The following is a 23,752-nucleotide window of genomic DNA, read 5'->3' as shown; positions in this document are numbered from 1 at the left end:
CGATTTAATATTATAGGGCTATTGCATGACTTTTATAAATCCACCTAATGCAATGGTTCTGAGAGCTGTAATAAGTGGCGTGCCTAGACAGATATCAACTATTTATCGAGGCGATGCCGAAATATCGAAAGGACAACTAACTTACTTGCTATTATACAATTAGTCACTTAGTTTTTCATTATACCGCCAAACACATATTTAAAACAAAATCGTTGTACACCATTTTGAAAGAAAATGAATACCACATATATATACGTGCACGTCGTGCACAAAAAGAAGTTTTACCCTTGTCCACCAGATCGCATGTCCAAAAATTGGTTTTCGTTCTCTTACTTAAGTTAGCCTCAAACAAATGTTATGAAACTTATTCCCCATTTATTTAGTTCTTGTGTCATTTCAAAGTATTTAGAGTTGACAGTAATTAAAAGTAGGAATACTGTGTTAAAACGTTTTGACGGTATACATGTATAATTGTCAATTGTCAGTAAAATCATAGAATATTGCAGGCTATCTTTCGATTATGTTCTGTGGGAAATATTATATACCGAGCTACAAAAGCAATGTTATAGTTCTATTTCTTATGCGATAAAGAATAATTATGATTTCTAGGATGGTAACAGTGTAATTATATACAGTTTTTCATTACATTCACAATATCAAACATAACATTTTTTAAATCATTATTTATTACATCCGGGTTGATAATTTTCAATAATAATAGACATAAAAATGTCAAATGCATTCTTCCACGTAAGTTATAGATAATAATATTTTGAATAATTTGTAAGATTTAGTAGATGACTTTTGTACTCTTTGACAGTTTCTTATGATCGTGCAAATCAATTTTATTTTTCGATGCATGTTATCATGGTTATTATTGTGGATTAACTTGTTTATTTAATTAAGATTGCGCTATCAACATTAGGGTCTGGGTGGGGTTTACAGACTAGTGAATAATGGACAATAAATTAGAGATTAATTGGGAAACAAAAAAATCAAGAGCAGAGCATAATGGTGTGCTGAAATATAAAGCATAGGGAATAAAGGTACAAATAATACAGTTGACCAAAAGAATACCTGAATTAATGTCCCCACCCCCGCCCAATCCAGACCCTCCGACATGCTATTTAATCTTGATAAAATTCTTTGTAACATGCTGTTTAATGGCGATAAAACTTTTTCTGTTTATCTTATATTTGTTTATGTTATCGATCAAACTAAATTAACAGCCAGTTAGATTGATAGGTGATAATGTAACGATATTTGATAAGGGCATCTGATGTACGCACGGGTTGAAGGATATAGGAATAACAGGGATGCAAGAGTGTGCCAAAGATATTCGGTGAGGTTAAACACCTTACAAACATGACAAAATTAATATTCACGGTGTACTTTGTTTGAGATTTCTAATAAAATATTTGTGTTATTTCCGTAGCATATTCATGACCTTTCCTTAAGGAACCTGTTCAGTAGTAGTATCTGCATATCTTTGTTATTTGAAGAGTTTGATAATGTTAATGCTGATGCCATGATGGGTTGTTTCTATTTAAATCATTGTCATTTTATAGATTCTTGATGACATATAACGTATACAAAATCATGTTTGTTGTGTAGAAGACTTATGTTGACGTATAAGTTTTTGGTAATTTGTGTCGTTTGGTTTCTGTCTTATTAGAAATAACAAACCGAAATCTCCTTATGTTATTATATAAAAAAGATGAACACGGTGTTTGGTCAGTATAGATATAATACATGATATACCTAAACCCCATTGGAAGTCTATTATCTGATATCAGGATCAACACGAATGTTTACACTTTTCAAATGTGTAACATTTTAAGATTGAAGATACTGATTGGCAGATAGTGCAAAGATCGGTTTCAAAGATTTGGTATCTGATACGTTTTTACATATTTACACGTGCTGTAGAAAGATTCGATGCATTCTGTGTATTTGTCCAAATAATCAAGTCTCTTATATGTCGTGTAGGATAACGAAGACAATTCTTTCCCCACTAACTATTGTAATGCTAACAGAGAACCAACCGATTGTATCATCTTCTTGGCGCATATTAAAAATTTAGAGAACGTAATGTTTGATTGAATAAAAAAAAAACTCTTTCCCCAAATAAGGGTGTACACGGATGCAGCTGAATCTAATGAAATCAATAATTATGATAGAAACAATAAACTATAGATATTGCGGAAATTCATCAGAGGCTCTTGGTGATCTGCCATCTACACCACAAATTCTTTAAATGTGAAATATTGTATAAAGTATATGACAACAATGACAACTACTTGTGATTTTCCTGTCTTTGGATTGGCCCGTTTTATCTGGGTGAAACAATTTTTTAACTTTCCAATTTTCAGTCCTTATAATGTAAATATCAATCAAGGGAATCAGAAAAATAGATGGAACTTACCAAATGGACACTCAAACTGAACGCCATGGCTATTATAGACAAAAAGCCCATCAGTTGAAAGATACTAGAAGTACCGTTAACACATATACGAAAGGCAAATCATAAAAGACAACACTACTGATACTAGTTTTTGATTGAAAAAGATTTGAATCGCTCCTCTAATTTACAACTCAACAGTTTTTATCAGGTTTTAACAACTTTTAGCTGACGTCATAAAGATATCTTGTAGAGAATGTAGATTTATAAAAGCTTATGGAATCTATAAAATGTGTGTAAACCTTATTATTTTAATGACTTTGATCACGATAAAACGAGGATCCTTTTAATGAGCGATATTTATTATGGAAAAACAATAATAAAAACAAAATATCCTTCTGATACCTATATTTTTAGAGAAAGAGTTTTCACTATCTTTACTGAAAGACTAGTAAAAATTAAGCCATTTGTAATAGTAAGCAGCTTTCATCCCTTGTCCAGGTTTTGATATACATGTACTCTTGACCGTTTCGGTTATGTCAGTTATTCAACATTTCAATTGGCTTTTATTTTTAAATGTTTTGGCCACCAGCATCACAGAAAAGACATGTTAAGGGATTATTTTCTTTTCCCAGAAGAAACTTTCCTTGCTTAGAGAACACTTTAGTCTTTTTTATATATATATTTAAATGAAAAGGGTGTGTTTCCTTGTCCTTGGAGAAAACAGAAATTATTTCCTTGCTAAAAGAAAACCTCAATCGTTTAAAAACTGATCTGTTCACGCCTTCACGGATTATTTTCTTTTATTTTGTAGTATATATACAAAAGATGCTCTTTCCTTGATGGATGAAACACACTTGAACTGTCTACAATTAAATTGTAAAGGCACAAGCCAAGTTACTTTTCGTGGAAGAAAACTGAAATATTTCCCTGAGAAGAAATAATTTGAATTGTGCATGTAAACATATATATACATGTACTGATAAACTCAATGTTACTACAATAAGGGCTATGAAGTTTATGGGAATACCTGCGTCTTCCGATACATTACAATCAAATAAAGGACGCATGCGCAGACCACCCGGTTACAGATTTTGCTGAAAATTCTTAACGAATAAATCCCCCTCCCCCCCAAAAGAAATTTAATTAGTTATTTGCCCCAAGTACTCAGTCAGTGTATGCTGTACTGTCTAACTCCTGTGTAAATTAGTGAAATGCCATCATTATTTAAATATATAGTACAAATGTATAAAAATGTTGGGAATCCACAGTACTCTTCATGATTTTTCGTGTACATTGTGATTAAAATTACCATTGCAAATATATAAAAAGTAACTTATTCGCACTATTGACCAGTTAATGGTTAGACTGAGTAACTCGTCTGTCCAACGTTATGTTTTGACCATCAATGGCGATTGGTGAAAATGCAATAGAGTCCAACGCATGTCAAATAAAGACAATATAATCCCGACACTCCTTTGTCATTTGAACAAACGGTTAATGTACGAATAAAAAAAATATGCCGATCTCTTTAATTGATCGATATGGAAGGATGAATTTTCAATGGTATTTTTATTTTCTTTGTAAGATCATTTCGAGTGTCCGTAATACTCGAATCGATAGAGATTTACTTCTGTGTTTCTACATGTAAGCACCTATAATATAAGACTAATAGTTGCATTAATCGCTTTCTTTTTGTCGAATTTCTTTTTGCTATCAATAAAACATCGAATGCAAAAGATAATGAACCTATAGTACGTTTTGCATATATAATATTGGACTACAGTGTTCTGTGTATTTGTTTATTAGTCAGAATGTTGGAATCTTGCTTAGTATATTTCAACAGATTCTCTTTATCTTCCCTGACTGTGATGACAGAATCTACATTAGAATCGCATCTTCATACACGTCTTGCATATTTATCATATTTTACAGCAAAATAAACACTGTGCAATTATCACTAATGTACAACCGTTTTATTTAATGACACATAAAATTGAGAATGGAAATGAGGAATGTGCCAAAGAGACAACAACCCGACCATAGAGCAGACAACAGCAGAAGGTTTACTCTTTTGAAAATATCTTGAAGATGTTATACAGTATTAACATTTTAAACTTAAAAAGGTTGCGAGAACTGTTGAAAAATAACCTAATTATTTTTATGTGCATTTTACGTGCACATTCATAAAGTCACGTTTGTCGAGAAATCATGGCTGTCAGCTATCTTCTATTTATGCTTTTGTAAAATAAACATAGTTTAAAACGTTTAAGACGCTCTATGTTCATTGTCATCATTATCGATCAGTCTGTCAAACATATAACTAAAGTTGCCCTTCAAAGTACCGGACAGTTCACTTAAACGGAATGAATGTAGTGTGATTGATTGATTAGTGTATTGTTTACATCCAGTGGCAGATATTTGATGGATATTCAGATGAGACTGAACATTCATTTTTTTTCAATTTGTGGACCGGGTATTTCATTTCTCTATTATTTATTTTAAAGGCCGTTTTCTTCTTTTCATTATTTAAAAAATCATTTTACTCTATTCATTTTATTGTATCCCCCCATTAGTTTTTAATATTTTGGGGGCTTATTTTACGATTTGTGAAGTTTTCATTAAAAAATCTGTAAATCGCCAACTGGACTTAAACCTAAAATTATAAAAAAAAAAAAAATACCACGTCAAAGACATTCATTTGAAAATATAAGTCATGCTGTAATATTCTGACAAGGTACAAACAAGCCTGTCTCATTTGTTACTGACGTCTACATACTCTGTTTCAGTTGGTATGACAAAAATAGAGGATCCAGTGCTCAGGCTGTCCAGTCTATACGACAGATGTATGCCTTTGTTGTCAATAGCGTAAGTATATGCTGTTAAAGTGGTTGCTTATTAAAAAACTGAACTAATTAAACAATGAACAGAATGGATTGAAACATGCGTAAGACTCTTAAAAAATATATTGAATGAAAAGATAGAAAGATGCGACAGAATCTAAAAATATATTTTGTGTGAACAAAGTATATTATTCGTATGAAAAATCGTTAAATGGATGCAGTTTAAGTTGTTGCTTATTTAAAACGCTCAACTAATTAAGCAATGAAAAGAATTGATTGAAACATGCGTAAGTCTCTAAAAAATAAATTGAATGAATATTGAAAAATGAGGAAGAATCTAAAAAAGGAGTTTGTGTAAACAATATTTTGTTATGAATATATAAATTACAAAAAAATACATATTCACAAATAAAACTCCGAAACAAGCAGCAAGTGTTTTTATTAATCTAACTCCTTCAAAAAAGAGTTGAAGGGAAAACATATAAAATTGTATTAGTTCAAGACCAAACTATTCTAAGATATTCTGGTAAAAACTAAAAAAGCAAGCAACATCACTTGTATTGCCGTTATTCATCGCATTTTATCATGAGATCTTTAACGCACAGGAAAATCTCATAACTCCTTGCATTTTTAAGAAGCTTAATATAAGCGACCAAATAACACGGGTACGGGTTAACTTGAAATATCTTTTAATCTACATAGTACTGTGGAGTCAGTAATATTCGTTGGATACCAATTTTTGCTGATTTCGTGGGTACAGGTTAACCACGAATTTATATGTTCAAAGAATTGCATTTTTCCCCATTGACTTGTATATATATTTTGGGAAGACCACGAAATTAGATATACACAAAAGTGTCAGTTTTCCTCAATCAACAAAAATTGATACCCACGAAAATAAATGAATCCACAGTATATAATATGTATCAGGTAATACTCTGACAATTAGAAATACTACTACTTTATCATTAAACCTCGTAGTAAAAAATAATGAAAATACAACAATTCGCCATATTATTATATAACGTAAACTTCAAACTCAGCTTTAAGGAAGAGGCAAAATAATTAAAATTTATATATAATTTTCAAAAACTCTCTATTGCACATGAACCGCAGTTACAGTATACATAATACATTATTCATGTCCTTCCTTCCTTACAAACCCTGCTTTACTTTCTATTGAGACCCAATCATCACGTCGATTGATATATATATATATATTTATAAGTGTGACGGGAGTGTTTTCCTGTAGATAATTATAAATCAATGAAGCGTTTACTACTTATACTACAAATAAGGATAGTTTGAACCTCTTTATCTGTTTTTTTTTTTTTGTATAGCTCATATGGCTTATAGGGCACACTGAACTGTTTGCATTACTTGACGTCTATTGTCTGTCGTCATCCGTAAACATTTCAAAAATATTTTCATCTGAAACTACTTGGCCAAATTAAATCAAATAAGATTGCAATTACCATTTGCATATCTTGTTAAATAGTATCAAGCATTTGGACAAAACATTATTCATAAACCTTTTAGTTAGATTTTGCTAATGGGATGTTCATTAGTATCATTTTCTACATGTAAAAGGTTCATTTAAGAAATTGTGGCATTCCAAATTTCCCGACCATCATCCCAGATGGCCTCTATTATGATAAGACCTACCTATTGTATTTATTGTGAACTTGTTCTCGTCCTGAATATGCATGAAATATTTGCCACTGGACGTTAAGCAACCAACAATCAATCAATTTAAGGAATTAGTATGTTAATGGACTGGTACACATATTTTGAAATGAGCGTCAGTGATGATTCTTATGTAGACGAAACGTGCGTCTGGCTTACTAAATTATAATCCTGGTACCTTTTATAACACATCTAAATAATGAAATACAATTATAGTTTATGAGCTTAGATATACATGTATGTAAGAAATTTTAAATTACTGGAGCCCAATTAAAGAATGCAAACACTTTTTATTATAGTGTGTAGTGGCTTATATTATAGGATTTGGTTCGAGTTTGCAAGATACTAAAACAATAAAATTCATAACAATATAAAGAATATAGAAAATGGAATTAAAATAAAAGTATACATGTTTTACTTGTATAAATTGTGACTTTGATTGAGAGTTGTCGCATTGGCACTCATACCCCATCATCTATTTCCTTCTTTATCTTTTTCCGTTTTTCATTGATTTGCAGATGGATGGAAGATACAAATCTATGTCACCCAATTTTATTGGCATTGCTTTCGCTGGAATCATCATTTGTAAGGTACAGTATGTTTCATATCTATACACTCACTTGTTAACCCGTCATTGTGTTACATGCACTTGTTAACCCGTCACTGTGGATAACAAATTAAACAGGGACAATTGACAATTTTGTCAAATTTTGCTTTGAATATTAATGTTGACGGCATGAACTATATATCTTTATTACGTTTAAAAATATAATTGAATGTTAATTATTCGATTAAAGATCATGGTGCTGTTTACGTAATGTTGTAGTGAAGGACTATCATTAATATTGTTGGTGTGAAAAGTAAAATCACAAAAATACTGAACTCTGAGGAAAATTCAATCATAAAGTCCAGAATCAAATGTCAAAATCAAATGATAAAACACATCATTTGTGAAGCACAGTACTAAAAAGTTAAATTACAAAAACTCTGAAATCCGAGAAAATTCAAAACGGAGAGCCCTTAATCAAATGGCAAAATCAAAAGCACAAACACATGAAACGAATGGATGACAACTGTCATATTCCTGAATAGGCACAGGCCTTTTCTAATGTAGAAAATGGTGGATAAAACAAACACACAAAATAGCTTAAAATGTCAAAAATAGGCGTACAACAGTCAACTAAGTCAGCGCTTCGGTAATGACATGATTGATAACAGATTCTTTTGCAATCTACATTGATAAATTAAAAAAAAAACAAATATGAAGTAACTAATGTTGCAACTACCCCCCTCCCCCCACCCACCCTCGCATGTTAACTTTAGAATTACTATTGGCCTTTCGTTGCTTTCTCGTTTGGTCATTTTGACTCCAGTCGAACCTATCTTTATATTATATTATGCATATTTGAACTGTCCGGCATTATTTTGTGGAATCGAATTGGATACAACAGCTTAAAAGAAAAGACCAACTTTCAATATACCATCGTTAAACCTGACAAAGTGGTACCAGTCATTCGTTAAAAGTAATTTTTTTATCCTTTGAAAAAGGTATGCATTTATTTAATTTATCAAAACATCTGATCGAAACTAACATTAAAATGTGTGCTTCAATTCCGTTATTGAAATTAAAATTCAATAAACGTGAGGTGTAGAGGTTATACTATGAGCGACGAATAATATTGTTACTGTAGTTATACATGTGCACCTTTTTGGGAAAAGGATCCTTTTTAGGACAACATTTTCTCATAAAAAATTTAGAAACCTTTGTCTTTATTGATTAACTCAACCACATCACTGTATCACCAACAAATACTATAAAGTGGTCAAGTGTTCAATTTAAAGAATCTTCTTCAATTGGTCTGCACTAAAAAATGAATGCAAACAATAACTATTCATTATCAAAAACCTTGATATAACAATACAAAACAGAACTTTCAATACTTTTAAATAATCAAACAGTGCCAAAGTCGTAAATCCACTACTAACCTTGTATTGAATTAAGCCCCGCCTCCCTACTAACCTAATATTGAATATACACGGTCTCCAATCGGACGCTTTTAACCAATCATATTCCTAGAAATTTATAGGAGGTAAGATGAAATTATTATATTGTTTTATTTACATTCCAGACGCCCTCAGAATCAGAATGGACTGAATCATTAAGACAGACACATGAGACCCCAAATCTAGTAGATGCACATCAGGCATTAGAAAAGTTCAAAGATTGGGTACAGAAACAAACCGATCTACCATCAAATGACCATGCTATGTTATTAACCAGGTATATATTACCATTGTTATTTCAACTGAACGGGCGGAGCTTACATTTTAATTTGCACAAGGACAGTCTATTTGAAGATGTGTGTGATAAGGATGATTGCCGTTATAATTATTATTTATTTATAATCACCTATCAGTGTCATCAAAGGAATTTACAAAAAAATGACTGGACACTTCATTGCTGGGTTTATTCTAAAACACCTATCTATAGATGGTTTATTATGAGCAAACCTGTTAAACTCCGTCCAGTCAAGTGAAATAAGTCGAGTAATACAACTCATCAAATTGCATATTGATTTGTCGGTGAATAGTAGGCAATGAAAAAAAAGCAAACTAAAAATTGTAAATGTTTGGGTCAGGACTTATTATGATGGAACACATTTTTAGAGGATATTGATGTATTAAGGATGTATTCTTCTGAATTTTAATATTATAATCAAACATAACTCTGTGAAAAAATTGTGTATTTACAATGAACGATGATTAATGCAGTTTTCAATTTTACGACCAATCAAGTCAGTATTTTTAGCCCAAATTTTGAAAAAATGGGTGAGGGATACAAAAAATGATTTTACAAGAATCATGTACATCCCATATCATTTTGATCTTTTAAAATTTCTTAGATATGTATTTTTTCAATCATTTATAACCAAAAGGTTGAAATTATAGGCATTTGTTCTTAACATTGAGAAAAATAACAAAAATAAAAAATTGACTTTATGGTAAATTTTACAAAAAAGCGTCAAAATATGATAAAACTTTCTTATATTAACACCTACCTATAGTTTTTGTAAGTAAAATTTATTCCGATTGGTCCACTTTATCTTTAGAGAAAGTATGAAAAAAAGTTTTGTTTCACCATAATAGCCCCAAAATAGGTAAAAATCTATGAAAAATGGGAAAATCATCAACATTGGGCATTTTCAAAGGGCCATGGCAAAAAAGAAGTGCACAACCATATGTTTTTTTCTTCACCAATTATTTTGTTACAGTCTTATAAACCCAAAAATCAGGTTAAGCAAAAAGTTTAATTCTAGAAATGTTTGGCTCCTCAGAGGTGTACATCCTTTACTGTGCTGCTGACTCAAAAATTGTACGTAACATTCGAATTCAAATTTGCAAATCAATTATCTCTGGAAAATATGTGTTCAATCTTATATTCATATATGATATTGGTTTTGATTGCTTTATGTAACACATATTGAAATTCTTAATATGCGTTTGAACTATCTTAACAAATGGTTTGCTTGATGAGGGCATCAGTATCATGTACAACGGACAAGTTCTTTTGAGTATGAAATGTAATGACAACTTTTTTTCTCTTTTTTTTTTGTAACAGATATAGCTTGTCTAGTGGTCAGTCTTCATCTCTAGAAGGTAAGACATGTTTTATTATTTTAATTAGTAATGTAAGTTTTAGACAAATACACATTTATATAAATGTCTGACTACATATTTGATGACAAATATGAGTTAAAATTCATGTTATTAACAAGAATGTGTCCATAGTACACGGACGCAAAATCTGCGCTATCATTTTCTATGTTCAGTGAACCGTAAAATTGCATACAAACTCTAATTTGGCATTAAAATAAGAAGAATCATATCCATGAGAACACGTGTTCTAAGTTTAAATTTGATTGGACTTCAACTTCATCAAAAACTATCTTGACCAAAAACTTTAACCTGAAGCGGGACTGACGGAAAACGAGCGGATTGACGAACGAACGAACGGACGCACAGAACAGAAACATAATGCCCATAAATGGGGGCATACAACGTGGATCATGTTATATTTCTTTTATTCTTTGTAGTGCTATACATGTACATGTACGAGAGGTTCAATATTCATGCTTTTATTTTCAATGAAACAGACCATTCTTAAAGTCCAAATTTACGCATTGATAGACATATTTGCACGTTATTATCATGATCAAATAACAACCTATTTTTTTTAAATTAGAAAATGCCCTTTTCTCTAGATATGTTAGTACTATAATTCAATATCGGTTGAGCTGCTGCATTGTGTGATTTAGACTTTTTTGTCATGTCTATTATATATATCATTATCAATGTAATTTGTTGTATAATGACCCACCTAGGGGCATTATGTTTTTCGGCCTGCGAGTATCTTCGTTCGTTCTTTCGTCTCTTTGTTCGTCAGTGTGTCCAGCTTCAGGTTAAAGTTTTGGTCAAGGTAGCTTTTGATGAAGTTAAAGTCTAATCAACTTAAAACTTAGTACATATTTTTCCTATGATATTATCTTTAAATTTTAGTGCCAAGTAAGAGTTTTGACCCCCAATTTAATGGTCCACTGAGCATAGAAGAATATAGTGGAGTGAGTCATCCGTGTACTATGGACATTCTTTGTTATTGCTGGCTAGGATCCTTTTCATTTTTATACGATGATTTCATTGTTTTATAATGATGATAATACATGATTTTTTGTTTTTGTCCATATTTAAGGTTATGCGTATGTCGGAGCAATATGTTCACCTTCTAGTCAGTCTATCATGGAGGAGAGTGAAGACTATAGTATGATAACAGTGGCGGCTCACGAACTTGGACATAGGTAAATACATGCAAGGGAGGACATAGGTAAATACATGTAAGGGAGGACATAGGTAAATGTATGTTAAGGAGGTTTTGGTTGTATGTATGATACGTAAAACTAGGTTATACACTATCTTTAATATAAAAGTTGCTGCTCATGAACTTGGACACAGGTAAACATGTTGGTTTTGGTTGCAGGGATAATCTTTAAAAACAGGAACGTATGCTTTCTTTTTTTACCTATTATATCTGTTTGTTTTGTTCACACATCGTTGTCAATATAATGAATTTTGTGCAACTGTCATACATAATGAGAGGTTTAGCTAGTTTTAAAGCCAGGTGTAATACAATACTATTTATCTTCCATGATAATGCTTGTACCAAGTCATGACAGTTGTTATCCATTCATTTTATGTGTAAATCGAATAAAGAATCATTTTGAAGCATTTTGAATTCCTCAAGATGATTGAAAGCATTCAAAACTTTGCAATATTTTTGGAGCTATATTTTCATGATGGCATCAATAGTAATGATTAAAAACATATGTATTTGTATAATTGTAGCCTTGGTGCTAATCATGACGGACAGGGGAATTCCTGTAAAAAGGATGATTTCTTTATAATGGCTGCCACAAATATGCCAAGTATGGGTAATCCTAATCCCTGGAGATTTTCATCTTGCTCTGTAAACTACTTTCATCAAACAATTCGACGACTTGATTCGTAAGTTTCATTTTGTGAAAAAATTCTGTAAGTATATGACAAAGATATATTAACCTAACATCTAGCGATGAGAAAAAAATAAGAATTGAAAACAATTGTGTTCCATTTCTGGAGGTGACATTTTAATTCCAACTAGTTTTCACTTTGTCTTATAATGGGAATCGTGAGATTTTAATTATGTTGCCTTGAGTTTTAGATACTGTTTTTCGACAGGTAAAAGTTACTTAACTTTTGTGGAATTAATTTTCTTATAATAGAACATGTGTTGCGTGCGTTGAAGCTCACATTCCAGAATTATAAAGAGATTATATGTTGCAGAGATTTTAGATAGAAAATATTTAATTTTTTAAACGTAACCTTTACGGATAGGATAACACGGATATTTGAACGATGAGCTCTTGTACATATTTTGAAGGTACATTGACTAAAAATTTGAGGAAAGGCACATCTTTATAAATAAAGGCAAATAAAGGCAACAGAAGTATACCACTGTTAGAAATTTTCAAAAGTCATAAATTAGATTGAGAGAAAACAAATCTGGGCTACAAACTAAAACCGAAGGAAACACAAAAACAAACGCCAACATACATAGAAACGACTGCCATACTCCTGACCTGTATACTGTATATCTGTTATTTCCAGAAAACCTGAAGAAAGCAAAAAAGATCACAATAAACATAGAATAATTCATCATCGGAAGAAATCATTTTAAACTTCTGTAAACGTTGACTTTTTCATCTGTATACATGGTATACTTCCATTCGTAATATATCTCAAATGTAGAATTGAACAACTAGCTCAGAGAACTTTCTACTTATAAAAAATCCTTCAATTGTTTGAGCTTCTAAAATTACAGGAATAGGAAAAACTGTTTAACGTCTTTTGGACCTAGTTACAACCCTAATGAAATTAGACCATATTTGTCGAAGTTACCAGGACAACTATACACAGCAGATGAGCAATGCCAGAGTAGACATGGTGACAAGTCATCGCTATGTCGGGTAAGAAACGACAGTTCATCTGAAATAAATTTTATAGAAAATCTTATTATTGATGAATAATCTAGGACTGCTCTTGATAATTTTATCAACAAGAATGTAATTATTAAACTTATCTTTATTGTTATATAAAAATATTTAGTTTGTTGCAAAATCAAAACCAAAAACAAATATAATTTAGTAAAGAAATAATAATTATAATAGAAATGATTACATGGACAAAACTTATAAGTTTTCTGCCCTCAGTCCTATTGGTTGTTTATAATGGAGCCAATAACATGTTCCAAGATGGAGGGGTTTATCATTTCTTTTACGTTTTATATTTTCGATAAGAGAAATGAGAAGGTTAACAATTTTCAAATAAATTATTCCGAAGTTTTGTTTTTTTCTAGTAATTTTACATTCGAGTTATTGCAACGTTTTATATACGGCGTTTTTGATAATTAAATTTCAATAAAACACAGTTTGGAATTAAATACCTTTCAATTTTGTATAATGATGACAACGTTTATGTATTTGTAGGAACAATACCAGGGTGATTATAGACAGATGTGTGGGTTAATGTGTTTATGTATTTGTAGGAACAATACCAGGGTGATTATAGACAGATGTGTGGGTTAAAGTGTTTATGCATTTGTAGGAACAATACCAGGGTGATTATAGACAGATATGTGGATTAATGTGTTTATGTATTTGTAGGAACAATACCAGGGTGATTATAGACAGATGTGTGGGTTAATGTGTTTATGTATTTGTAGGAACAATACCAGGGTGATTATAGACAGATGTGTGGGTTAATGTGTTTATGTATTTGTAGGAACAATACGATGGTGATTATAGACAAATGTGTGGGTTAATGTGGTGCCGTGATATAACAACTCAAGGTTGTAAAAGTATGGTGCCTGCTGATGGAACACTTTGTGCCAGCAAACATGTAAGAATAATGTTTAAACTAAGCATATAAAGTTGATGAATGTTTCGTTTTAATGAACTTAGTAGACACTAAACAATATGAAAATAAAATTACAAAAGAAGATGTGAAAGGGTCGTATAGTGTTTTGCGACCAACCGCAAAAACACATTAGTATGAGACAGCACACAATTTCCTAAAACCTTAGTTAACATGGAGGAATAGTTGAAATTATGTTGTGCTGCGTATACGATTCGTATGTCGTATGTGAATTATTTTTTGATGTATGAATTAATTTGATTATGCCTTTGGTATCTAATTCTCTTTTTTTTTTTACTTCAAATGGCATTAGCACTTGTTTGCTAAGGTTCCTTATAATTCTTCCCTTCGCCTTTATCACCCTGCTCAGTAGCTTCGTATTTCTTGTATCACGGCTTTGAGACGAGAGCAGGCATTATCAGCTAAGGAGAAGTTATCAGCTACGTCACTATGTGTGGGGAGACGTTATAAAGCTTGCTTTCGTCAAGCGTTAAACTGTCTTAGGGATGAAGAAAAGACATATAAATGAATGATAAACAGATAATCGGATTTTCGTCACAAAGATTACGTAAAATATCAGCCGCTCACTAACCAAAAAGGTTCGCATGTGTCTCGCCGATGATGTTTTACGATATCAATGTGTAGAAAACCGGATAATCTTTACTAATTTATATAAGTCCACACATTTTAGGGGTATTTGTATGCCCCGTTCATGGGCATTATGTTTTCTGGTCTGTGTGTTCGTTCATTTTTCATTTCGTCGTTCGTCTGTTCCGCTTCAAATTAAAGTTTTTGATAGAGGTACACATGTTTCCTATGACATGATCTTTCTAACTTTAATGCCAAATTAGAGTTTTGACCCAAATTTGCACGACCCAATGCACATAGCAAATAATGGTGCGATTGGGGCATCGGTGTAGTATGAACACATTGTTTACATTGTTATACCTGTATCCTGTTATTCTTTACAGTGGTGTATAAATGGTGTATGTACTTACTCAAGCCGCGCAGCTTCCACGCCTGGTACGTTTACAAATAGATAAAGGCAACAGTAGTATATCGCTGTTCCAAATTCATAAATCAATTGAGAATAAAATAAATCCTGGTTAGAAACTAAAACTGAGGGAAACACATCAAATATATGAGAACTACGACACAACAGAAACACAACACTAAAATGTAAAACACACAGAAACGAACAATTATATAACAATGGCCTGTTTCCTGACTTGGTACAGGACATTTTAAGAAGAAAAAAGTAACAGTACAAGTAACGATAACTGTATAAAATATTACTGAAATCACTGCTTTTTAATTGTAGTAGTTCACTCATATCAACCTCTCACTAAGAGGGACAGTATGATAATTAACAGGATGTATACTTACACAAAAGTATGTCAATTGAAGGCAATACAAATATAACGCTGTTCAAAAGTCATAAATCGATTGGGAGAAAAACAAATCCGGTTTACAAACTAAAACTGAGGGAAAAACATCAAATATAAGATGACTATTAAACCACAGAAACACAACGCTAAAATGTAACACACACAGAAACGGACTATAATATAGCAATGGCCATTTTCCTGCCTTGGTACAGGACATTTTAAGAAAAAAAAATAACAGTACAATTAACGATATCTGTATAAATATTACTGAAATCATTGCTTTTTAATTCTAGTAGTTCACTCATATCAACCTCTCATCAAGACGGACAATATGATAATTAACAGGATGTATACAAACACAATTAGTTAAACTTAAGTCATTAACGTACATTCGTTTAATTAACCTGATAGAAAGAAATCCGGAAGAGGGCTTCAAACGTAATATAGCATATATATTTGTACCTTGGTAGATATCAGGCGCTAATATCGAATATGGTATTGCATTCATAAAACTAAACATACAAATGGTTATTTTATATCATCATATAAACAATATAGATATGTAACGAAAAACAACTCACGAATTAGCCCCTTCCGGTATATAACTTATGAAAAAATTCAGCACCTTTATGTTTTGGTCTATTAAAATCTGATCAAATTTCTAGATTTTGAAAAAAACATATTTGTATAATTGTAGCAAAGTGTGCTCACGGTGATTATGTTGGCTCTATGGATAATCGTGGTAATACATGTACACAAATTGTGTCAAAAGACAAAACAGAATGCTACAGAGACAGAATTGGAGAATCATGCTGTGCATCATGTGCAAAAGTGTCATCCCGAGTTACAGGTAAAATAACAAAAAGATTGCAATATCATAACTTTTCAAAGGCGCTATCAATTTTCTATTTAGTATTTTTTTTTTACCAGCGAAACTATAGACCTACATTATTGTTTTTTTTTCGACGGATAACGGAATAAAATGGAAACAAATAACAAGAACCTTTCAAATTGTTTTTAGAAATTTATCTGTTTTAAATGAATATGTACTTTTCAGATACCATTTCAGGAAGGCGCCCTAGGTATAGACGAACCACTGTTAAAACTATTAATTACTTGCCAACAACAACACCTTTCAAGGGTTTAAAACTTTTACTGAAATATATTACTTTGCTTGCATATGATACATCACAATCCTTTTTTGCTACAGATGTATCAAATTATAGCCCTGTTTACGACAACAAGAGTCAATTGAAATATACAACATGTTTTCAAAAGAAGGAGAACGTGTCTGCTTGAAAGTAGGGAAATGTGGACATTAACTTCAAGTCCCGTTTTGGGGTCTCATCGAAGTGTTGTCGTCTAGAGTGTATAAATTTGTGATCATTCTTGAATGGATTAATCAAAAAGCATTGGGATATGCATTGGCCGTTTTATTTCATTGCAAAAGATATTCATGATATAGAGAAAGGGATAGCTTTAAGACAGAATAAAGTAGACATTTTTTCATTAGATGTATTATCTTGTCTAATATTCTACTATGCATGGAAAATACTATAATCTTGCTATACATCTTTTAGTATTTATGACTTTTGTTTTCATTATACACACAATCAACAATCGGACATCAAACATATTTAATGCAAACTTGCATTTGAACAAATGACATATAAAACGATGAAAAACTTGGCACTCTGACAGGTAATTAATCATAGAATAACATTTTTCAATTCAAAATGAGAATTGAAATAGGGAATTTGTCAAAGAGAAAACAATCCCACCAAAATGCAGATAACAGCCAAAGGCAACCAATGGACCTTTAACGCAGCGAGAAAATCATCACTCGGAGTTGGGCATGAGCTGGCTACTAAATAAATAGTCATACTGAACTCTAAAACATATAAATAAACTAAAATTTAAAAAACCATACAAAAGTAACAAAAGCCAGAGGCTCCTGACTGGAACAGGCAGCAGGATTAAACATGTTTTGTGAGATCTCAACCTTAACACTTTACATCTAGCCAATGTAGAATATATAAACACACAGCAATACTCAAAAGAAAACTAAGTCCGAGTCAAAAGTCAAAATATGTAACAAAAGAAATAATCAATGGTAACAATCATGTGCAATCCCTCACGTTAGGGGTTTAGTTTCATACCATCATAAAATGAACGAAAAGAACATAAAATGTATCTGTTTTGTGCTTATAACAAAAGAAGAGAATGTCAATGGACGTTTTATAATATCTTTCTTGTCCATCAGGGCCATATAACTTTCAGATTGTTATTTTTTTTAAATACAAAAGCCTCTTGATTCTAGTAATTTTGTCTTTAATATATCTTTTTTCCCTGTAAATGCTTACTTCACTTACCTTGCGAATTTTACAAGTTTTCTTAAATTTCAGTATTTTTTTGCATACAAAATCTTAGTGTAAAAATTATCTAAAATCTAAAATATTCGTTCACGATTCAACTTAATATTTTTATCGTAAGATTAATTTTACACTTAATATTTTTTGTGAAAAGCGCTACAGTATTTTTTGCATAAAAAAAATAATACTATGTTGTCACTCTAGCTTTTTGTTGATGAAAGCTTCAACGATTAAAATTTACAACGGCAGTTAAAATTATTGCCTCCTAGAATGTTGCTGTATATTTATTAAATGTGTATCAATATATAGAAAACAAAATTTAACTTCAATTTTTATTATGAAAGATTTTTTTTAAATATGCCAACTGTCTTTTACGGTTTGACACAATGTGTGTATTATTTTGAATATGATTTTATGGCAATCATGAACAATCGTATGGAATAATAATATTAGTACAAATTTAAATGCACTGAAAAATATTGTTGTAAATTGAAAACAATACTACACACTGTTTAAATAATTTCGTTCTGATTCTTAAGTGCAATTTTCAAAACTAGAAGTAAACATGTCCGTCTGTGACATACATTTCAATCTAATGCCCAAATATTTCAAAAGATTATCAAACCATTAGCTTCATTTTTTTTTATTCCAGGGAAAAAAGCATGCGTTAAGGGTGATATCACTACGGGTATTAATAACTAACATGCCAAGATTTCATACCAAATTTCATCAACATACTTTAATAATAATCATGCTCTGTAGACCATTACAAGAACTGAATGCTTTGAATAATAACACTTCAGTGTTTCTGTTGTTTTCCTGTTATAGTTAATGTGTTTCCCTCGGTTTTAGTTTGAAACTCGAATTTGTTTTTTCCCAATCGATTTATGACTTGCGAAAAGCGGTATACTACTGTTGCCTTTATTTAGAATTTACTTCCCAGTTTACTATTATAATTGTGTTTATTTGTTTTTATTATAAGAAATAAGAAGTAAGTATTAGAAAAAGGTATTAACAAGGCCAGCATTACTTGTAAGATTAAGGGCCAAATTGATTTGTCATTCGTGATCAGTAGAAAGAATGGTTGGCGAGTCCTCAGACTATATTTGTAATTACATAATCAATAATAGAAGGACTACAATATATTAGGCCTATTTGTTCTGACTGTTATGATTTCCTGAATAGCAACAATGCCTTTCATGGCAGAAAATCCTACCAAATTTAACTTGCACTATTATAACCCTGGTCTGAATTATACTGACAAAATTATAACTCTGGTTAGCCGAAGTAAAAACATCATTGTTTGAACTCGTTTAGTAACATTAAGATTTATATGTCTAACATATAATATGTGTTTGTTTTTACCTAGGGTGCTTTTACGGAGACAGAATACCTACATCACTTTGTAATAAAACTGCCTGTCCTTACTACCAAAAAGAAGAGCTGAGTCATTGTTGTAATACATGTTCTGCATACTTTAGCGTTCCAGATCCAAATAGACTTCCAACGGAATCAGGTATGTTTGATATGAATAAAGACTTTCCTACCTACACATAAACCTTTTTGTATTATCAAGTTGAGCAGAGAATTTGAAAATTATGGAGCGAAATGTTTTACTCACAATTTTTACACTGGAAGCGAACGGACTACCGGCTAAGTAAGATTGAAATGGCATTAAAAATTGAAAATAGATTTGATACATGAATTTTCCCGTTTGAATGGTTTTACATTTGGGACCCCTTTATAGCTTTCTGTTCGGTGTGAGTCAAGGCTCCATGTACTTTGACCTATAATGGTTTGCTTTTATAAATTGTGACTTGAATGGAGAGTTGTCTCATTGGCACTCATACCACATCTTTTTATATCTATAGAATATCTATTGTATTATTGTTTCCTTGTAGATGGTACTACTGAGATACTAATAGGAGTATCGGTTGCCATCGTGATAATAGCTGTTATTTGTGGAATTTACATACATAGGAGGGGAGGTAACTCTGGTGGAAGACATAAAATTCCATTAAAAGGAAGATCTATTCAGGTAATAGTACTGGTCGGTGACCATTGTCCATCTAGTCACTGTATAAACACAGTTATAACTTACTAACTCTAGTCAGTGACCATTGTCCATATAGTCACTGTATAGACACAATAACAAAAGAGGGGCAAAAGATACCAGAGGGACAGTCAAATTCATAGATAAAAAATAAACTAGCAGCGCCATGACTGAAAAAGAAAAAGACGATGACAAACAGACTAATAATAAAATCTAATACACAACAAAGAAATCTAAAGACTACGCAACACGAATCCCACTAAGGGTGATACCAGGTGCTCCGGAAGGGTACGCAGATCCTGCTCCACATGTCATTTTTTAAAAGACCGCAAACATTTTTGCAGACGTATATTGGTATCACGTCGTTGTCGTCGTCGTCAGCGTCGTCCGAAGATGGATGGTTTCCGGGTAATAACTTTAGTATAAGTAAATAGAAATCAATAGAATTTTAACACAATGTTTATAACCATAAAAGGAAGTTTGGGATTGATCTTGAGGGGTTATGGTCCTTAAGGTTTAGGAATAAGGGCCCAAAGGAGCCCAAAACAAGCATCTACTAGTGTCAAGACAATAACTTGTGTAAAAGTATTTCAGTTGTTCTGAAATTGTACCACAATGTTTAATACCATAAGTAGAAGGTTGGGATATATTTTAAGGGTTATAGGGCAAACAGTCTAGGAATAAAGGAGCCAAAAACAAGCATTTTTGTAGTTTCAAGACAATAAATTGGAGTTATCTTTCTTTGTCCAGAATGGTTGTTGAATCACCTAAAACCAATTCTTTATGAAATCTTCTTTGAAAATTGAAGTTATCTTTCTTTGTCCAGAACAATAGTTGAATCAACTTAAATCAATGCTATAATATATACAATATACAATGCAATATTCACTTTTACTATTAACTGATAAATTAAAGCAATCTTTACCATTCAGTGATTACAAGCACTTTGATTACCAATCTAGGGTTATGCCCTTTACAATTTGAAAAATTGGAGAATTTTTTTCGTTTCTGTTCTCTTAACTAAAGTTTGTCTCAACTAAATTTAATGAAATGTGCATAATGATGCTTATTACCTCTAAACTCAGTTTAAGTTCAATTTTTGGCAGCTTCACTTTTACAGTTCTTGAGTTATGTCCCTTTATAACGTTATATGCTAGCGGGGGCATCATCTGTGTCCCTTTGGACACATTCCTTATTTTTTTTAAGTTACTATTAATTAATATTAATGTTAACCATGACTGTATGACATTTTATATTTTAATACTTTATAATGTATTTAAATGAGTAGTTATTGTTGCAAAGTCCATTAGAAATTTGAATTGTGATCATTTTTTGAATAAGGGAAAGGGGGAGGTGAAAAAAATTTGGGGAGGGAGTTCAATTTTTCCCATTTCAGATTTCAGAAATTTAAAAGAAAATTTCCTTTTGAGAGGATTAATGTTCAACAGGAAAGTGAATAACTCAAAAGCCAAAAATTAAGTTCATTAGACCACATTCATTCTGTGTCAGAAACCTATGCTGTGTCAACTCTTTAATCACAATCCAAATTCAAAGCTATATCCAGCTTGAATGTTGTGTCCATACTTGCCCCAAGCGTTCAGGGTTCGACCTCTGCGGTCGTATAAAGCTGCGCCCTGCGGAGAATCTGGTTATATTTCATTTCAATTTAAATTAATATTACGAAATTTCGGACAGGTGTAGCCTTAAATATAAGGCTAATTTCAAGTTTATTTTTATATATTCAGAATTTCATGTATATTTTTAGACCATCTTAGTTTGATACGACATATTACATCGATAATATTATGTCATGCTTTATAAATTTTCATAAAAGACCCAAAAATATTTGATTCTCATAAAATGTTACAGACCCATTTTTATCATTTCGTGTTAATTGTATACTATACATGTGCCGGTTGACCCAGAGAAGGTATCCAGTTTTTTTACCAAATCGGCATGTTTACAATTTAAAAGAAACATGAAGTTGAATAATGCAAATTCAACAGTACATGTACCTCCGATAAGCTTGTAGCTTAGTAATGCCATATTGAAAGTATATTACTAGATCCTTTTCATTGAAGAAATACATGCAATGTACATAACCGTAACTGAAGAACTGATCATTATTTGTTGACTGTGGACTTTTGACCTTTGTTTCGCCTAACAATAGTAGGCCCGTGATTAACTAGATAATTAATTTATCAATAATTAATTTTAGGACTATTCATATTGTAAGATATCTGACAATAGAAATGTAAAAAAAAACTCAAAACCTGAAATGTAGCATGCTTCTGAAAGAACGTTAACTCTCGTATGAAAAAACCAACATGTTCTTCAACTTATTTAACATTTTTCTTTAAAGAATTCATTCCTCATAAACTAGTTGATGCACTGATACTTCAGAAATATATTTTCCTTTTATCTGTATCAAATATGTATGAAAGGTCGAAGTCTAACTGCTAAATTTATTTTTCACATAAACTTTTGAAAGAGATATACTCAAAACTTGTTTAGTGCTTGTGTCCTTTAATTACAATAAACAGCATGCTAATCTGTCAATATATGGGCTGCCTCGGATAGAAATCGACCTTGTACAAATCAACATCAATACATCTATAAACTTATTTCTGTTTTAAAAAGGAATTCAACAGAAGTTCCGGGACTGTTTACAAGTTGAATTGTTACTCGAATGTTACAAGACGGAAAAAACTTCATTTAAGGTGGTACCTAACATTACAGGGAGATAACTATGTAAAGTCAGCTTAATGTTTTAATTAACTTGTGTTGTAAAGGGAATATTAAGCTTCTCAATGACCAAAATTGGTGTTTGTCATACTGCTATATAACCAGTGTAATTTTTCTGACAAAACGGTTGGTTCAAAATTTTTGATATTTTTTTTATTTTTATTAAAGGGCCAAAGTAAATACTTTGACAAAATTTTATGAAAATTAAACGAGCCAAATTCATTTTAGTGAAATTGTTGGATACCACCTTAATTTTTCATTGTATTTCGTTTATGAATATTCCAAAATCAATCCGAGTCTTATACATATACATATTTACGTACACTTGCATAATGTCGATTGCCATCCGATGCAGCTCATATTTCAAATTTTGATTTTTCTGAAAAAAACTTCACTTTCTTCATCATGTTCTTGCTATTATTATATTTCCCTAATCCCTAAATGTATTTTAAAAATCATTTTATTAGGTAAATGTTCAACGATTAAAAAGGTTTTTTTAGCTGTTTAAAAAGCACCAACATAATCATCATCATATAGGATTCAAGTTCCTGTATGATTAACTTCTTGGATCAAGTTAATATTCCAAGAGAGATCCTTTTTTCCCTTTAAATCGAAGATTCTAAGATTTGAATGTTGTTCCTTAATTAAATATTTTATAGTTAAAACGTGGACATATAAACATAAAGTTGTTACCGAAATCTGATTGTTTTGCTACCTTTTTAAGACTCATAAACTCCTCAAAGATACCTGGATTACAAAAA

General features: G+C 31.5%; 1 protein-coding gene across 5 annotated transcripts in view; it reads left to right on the top strand.

The window, feature by feature from the left end:
• The window catches only part of LOC143059255 (A disintegrin and metalloproteinase with thrombospondin motifs 6-like), a 45,354-nt gene that overhangs the window by 19,301 nt on the left and 2,301 nt on the right, over positions 1 to 23,752 (top strand). For 2 of the 5 annotated variants that reach the window (XM_076232730.1, XM_076232731.1), the window contains exons 6-18: positions 5,191 to 5,269; positions 7,449 to 7,520; positions 9,060 to 9,211; positions 10,550 to 10,587; positions 11,678 to 11,783; positions 12,328 to 12,486; positions 13,343 to 13,487; positions 14,302 to 14,418; positions 15,405 to 15,456; positions 16,519 to 16,671; positions 16,879 to 16,962; positions 19,563 to 19,709; positions 20,095 to 20,231. In XM_076232730.1, the coding sequence (XP_076088845.1) occupies positions 5,191 to 5,269; positions 7,449 to 7,520; positions 9,060 to 9,211; positions 10,550 to 10,587; positions 11,678 to 11,783; positions 12,328 to 12,486; positions 13,343 to 13,487; positions 14,302 to 14,418; positions 15,405 to 15,456; positions 16,519 to 16,671; positions 16,879 to 16,962; positions 19,563 to 19,709; positions 20,095 to 20,231 (1,441 nt within the window). Of the gene's footprint in view, positions 1 to 5,190; positions 5,270 to 7,448; positions 7,521 to 9,059; positions 9,212 to 10,549; positions 10,588 to 11,677; positions 11,784 to 12,327; positions 12,487 to 13,342; positions 13,488 to 14,301; positions 14,419 to 15,404; positions 15,457 to 16,518; positions 16,672 to 16,878; positions 16,963 to 19,562; positions 19,710 to 20,094; positions 20,232 to 22,464; positions 22,478 to 23,752 lie in introns of all 5 variants that reach the window. The other 3 variants (XM_076232733.1, XM_076232734.1, XM_076232732.1) reach the window with 3 other exon arrangements.

The sequence above is a fragment of the Mytilus galloprovincialis genome, chromosome 14 (genome assembly GCF_965363235.1).
Source record: "Mytilus galloprovincialis chromosome 14, xbMytGall1.hap1.1, whole genome shotgun sequence".
NCBI classification, from domain to species: domain Eukaryota; kingdom Metazoa; phylum Mollusca; class Bivalvia; order Mytilida; family Mytilidae; genus Mytilus; species Mytilus galloprovincialis.
The sequence above is the reverse complement of the archived record's forward strand: the minus strand, read 5'-3'. Positions and strand labels throughout refer to the sequence as shown.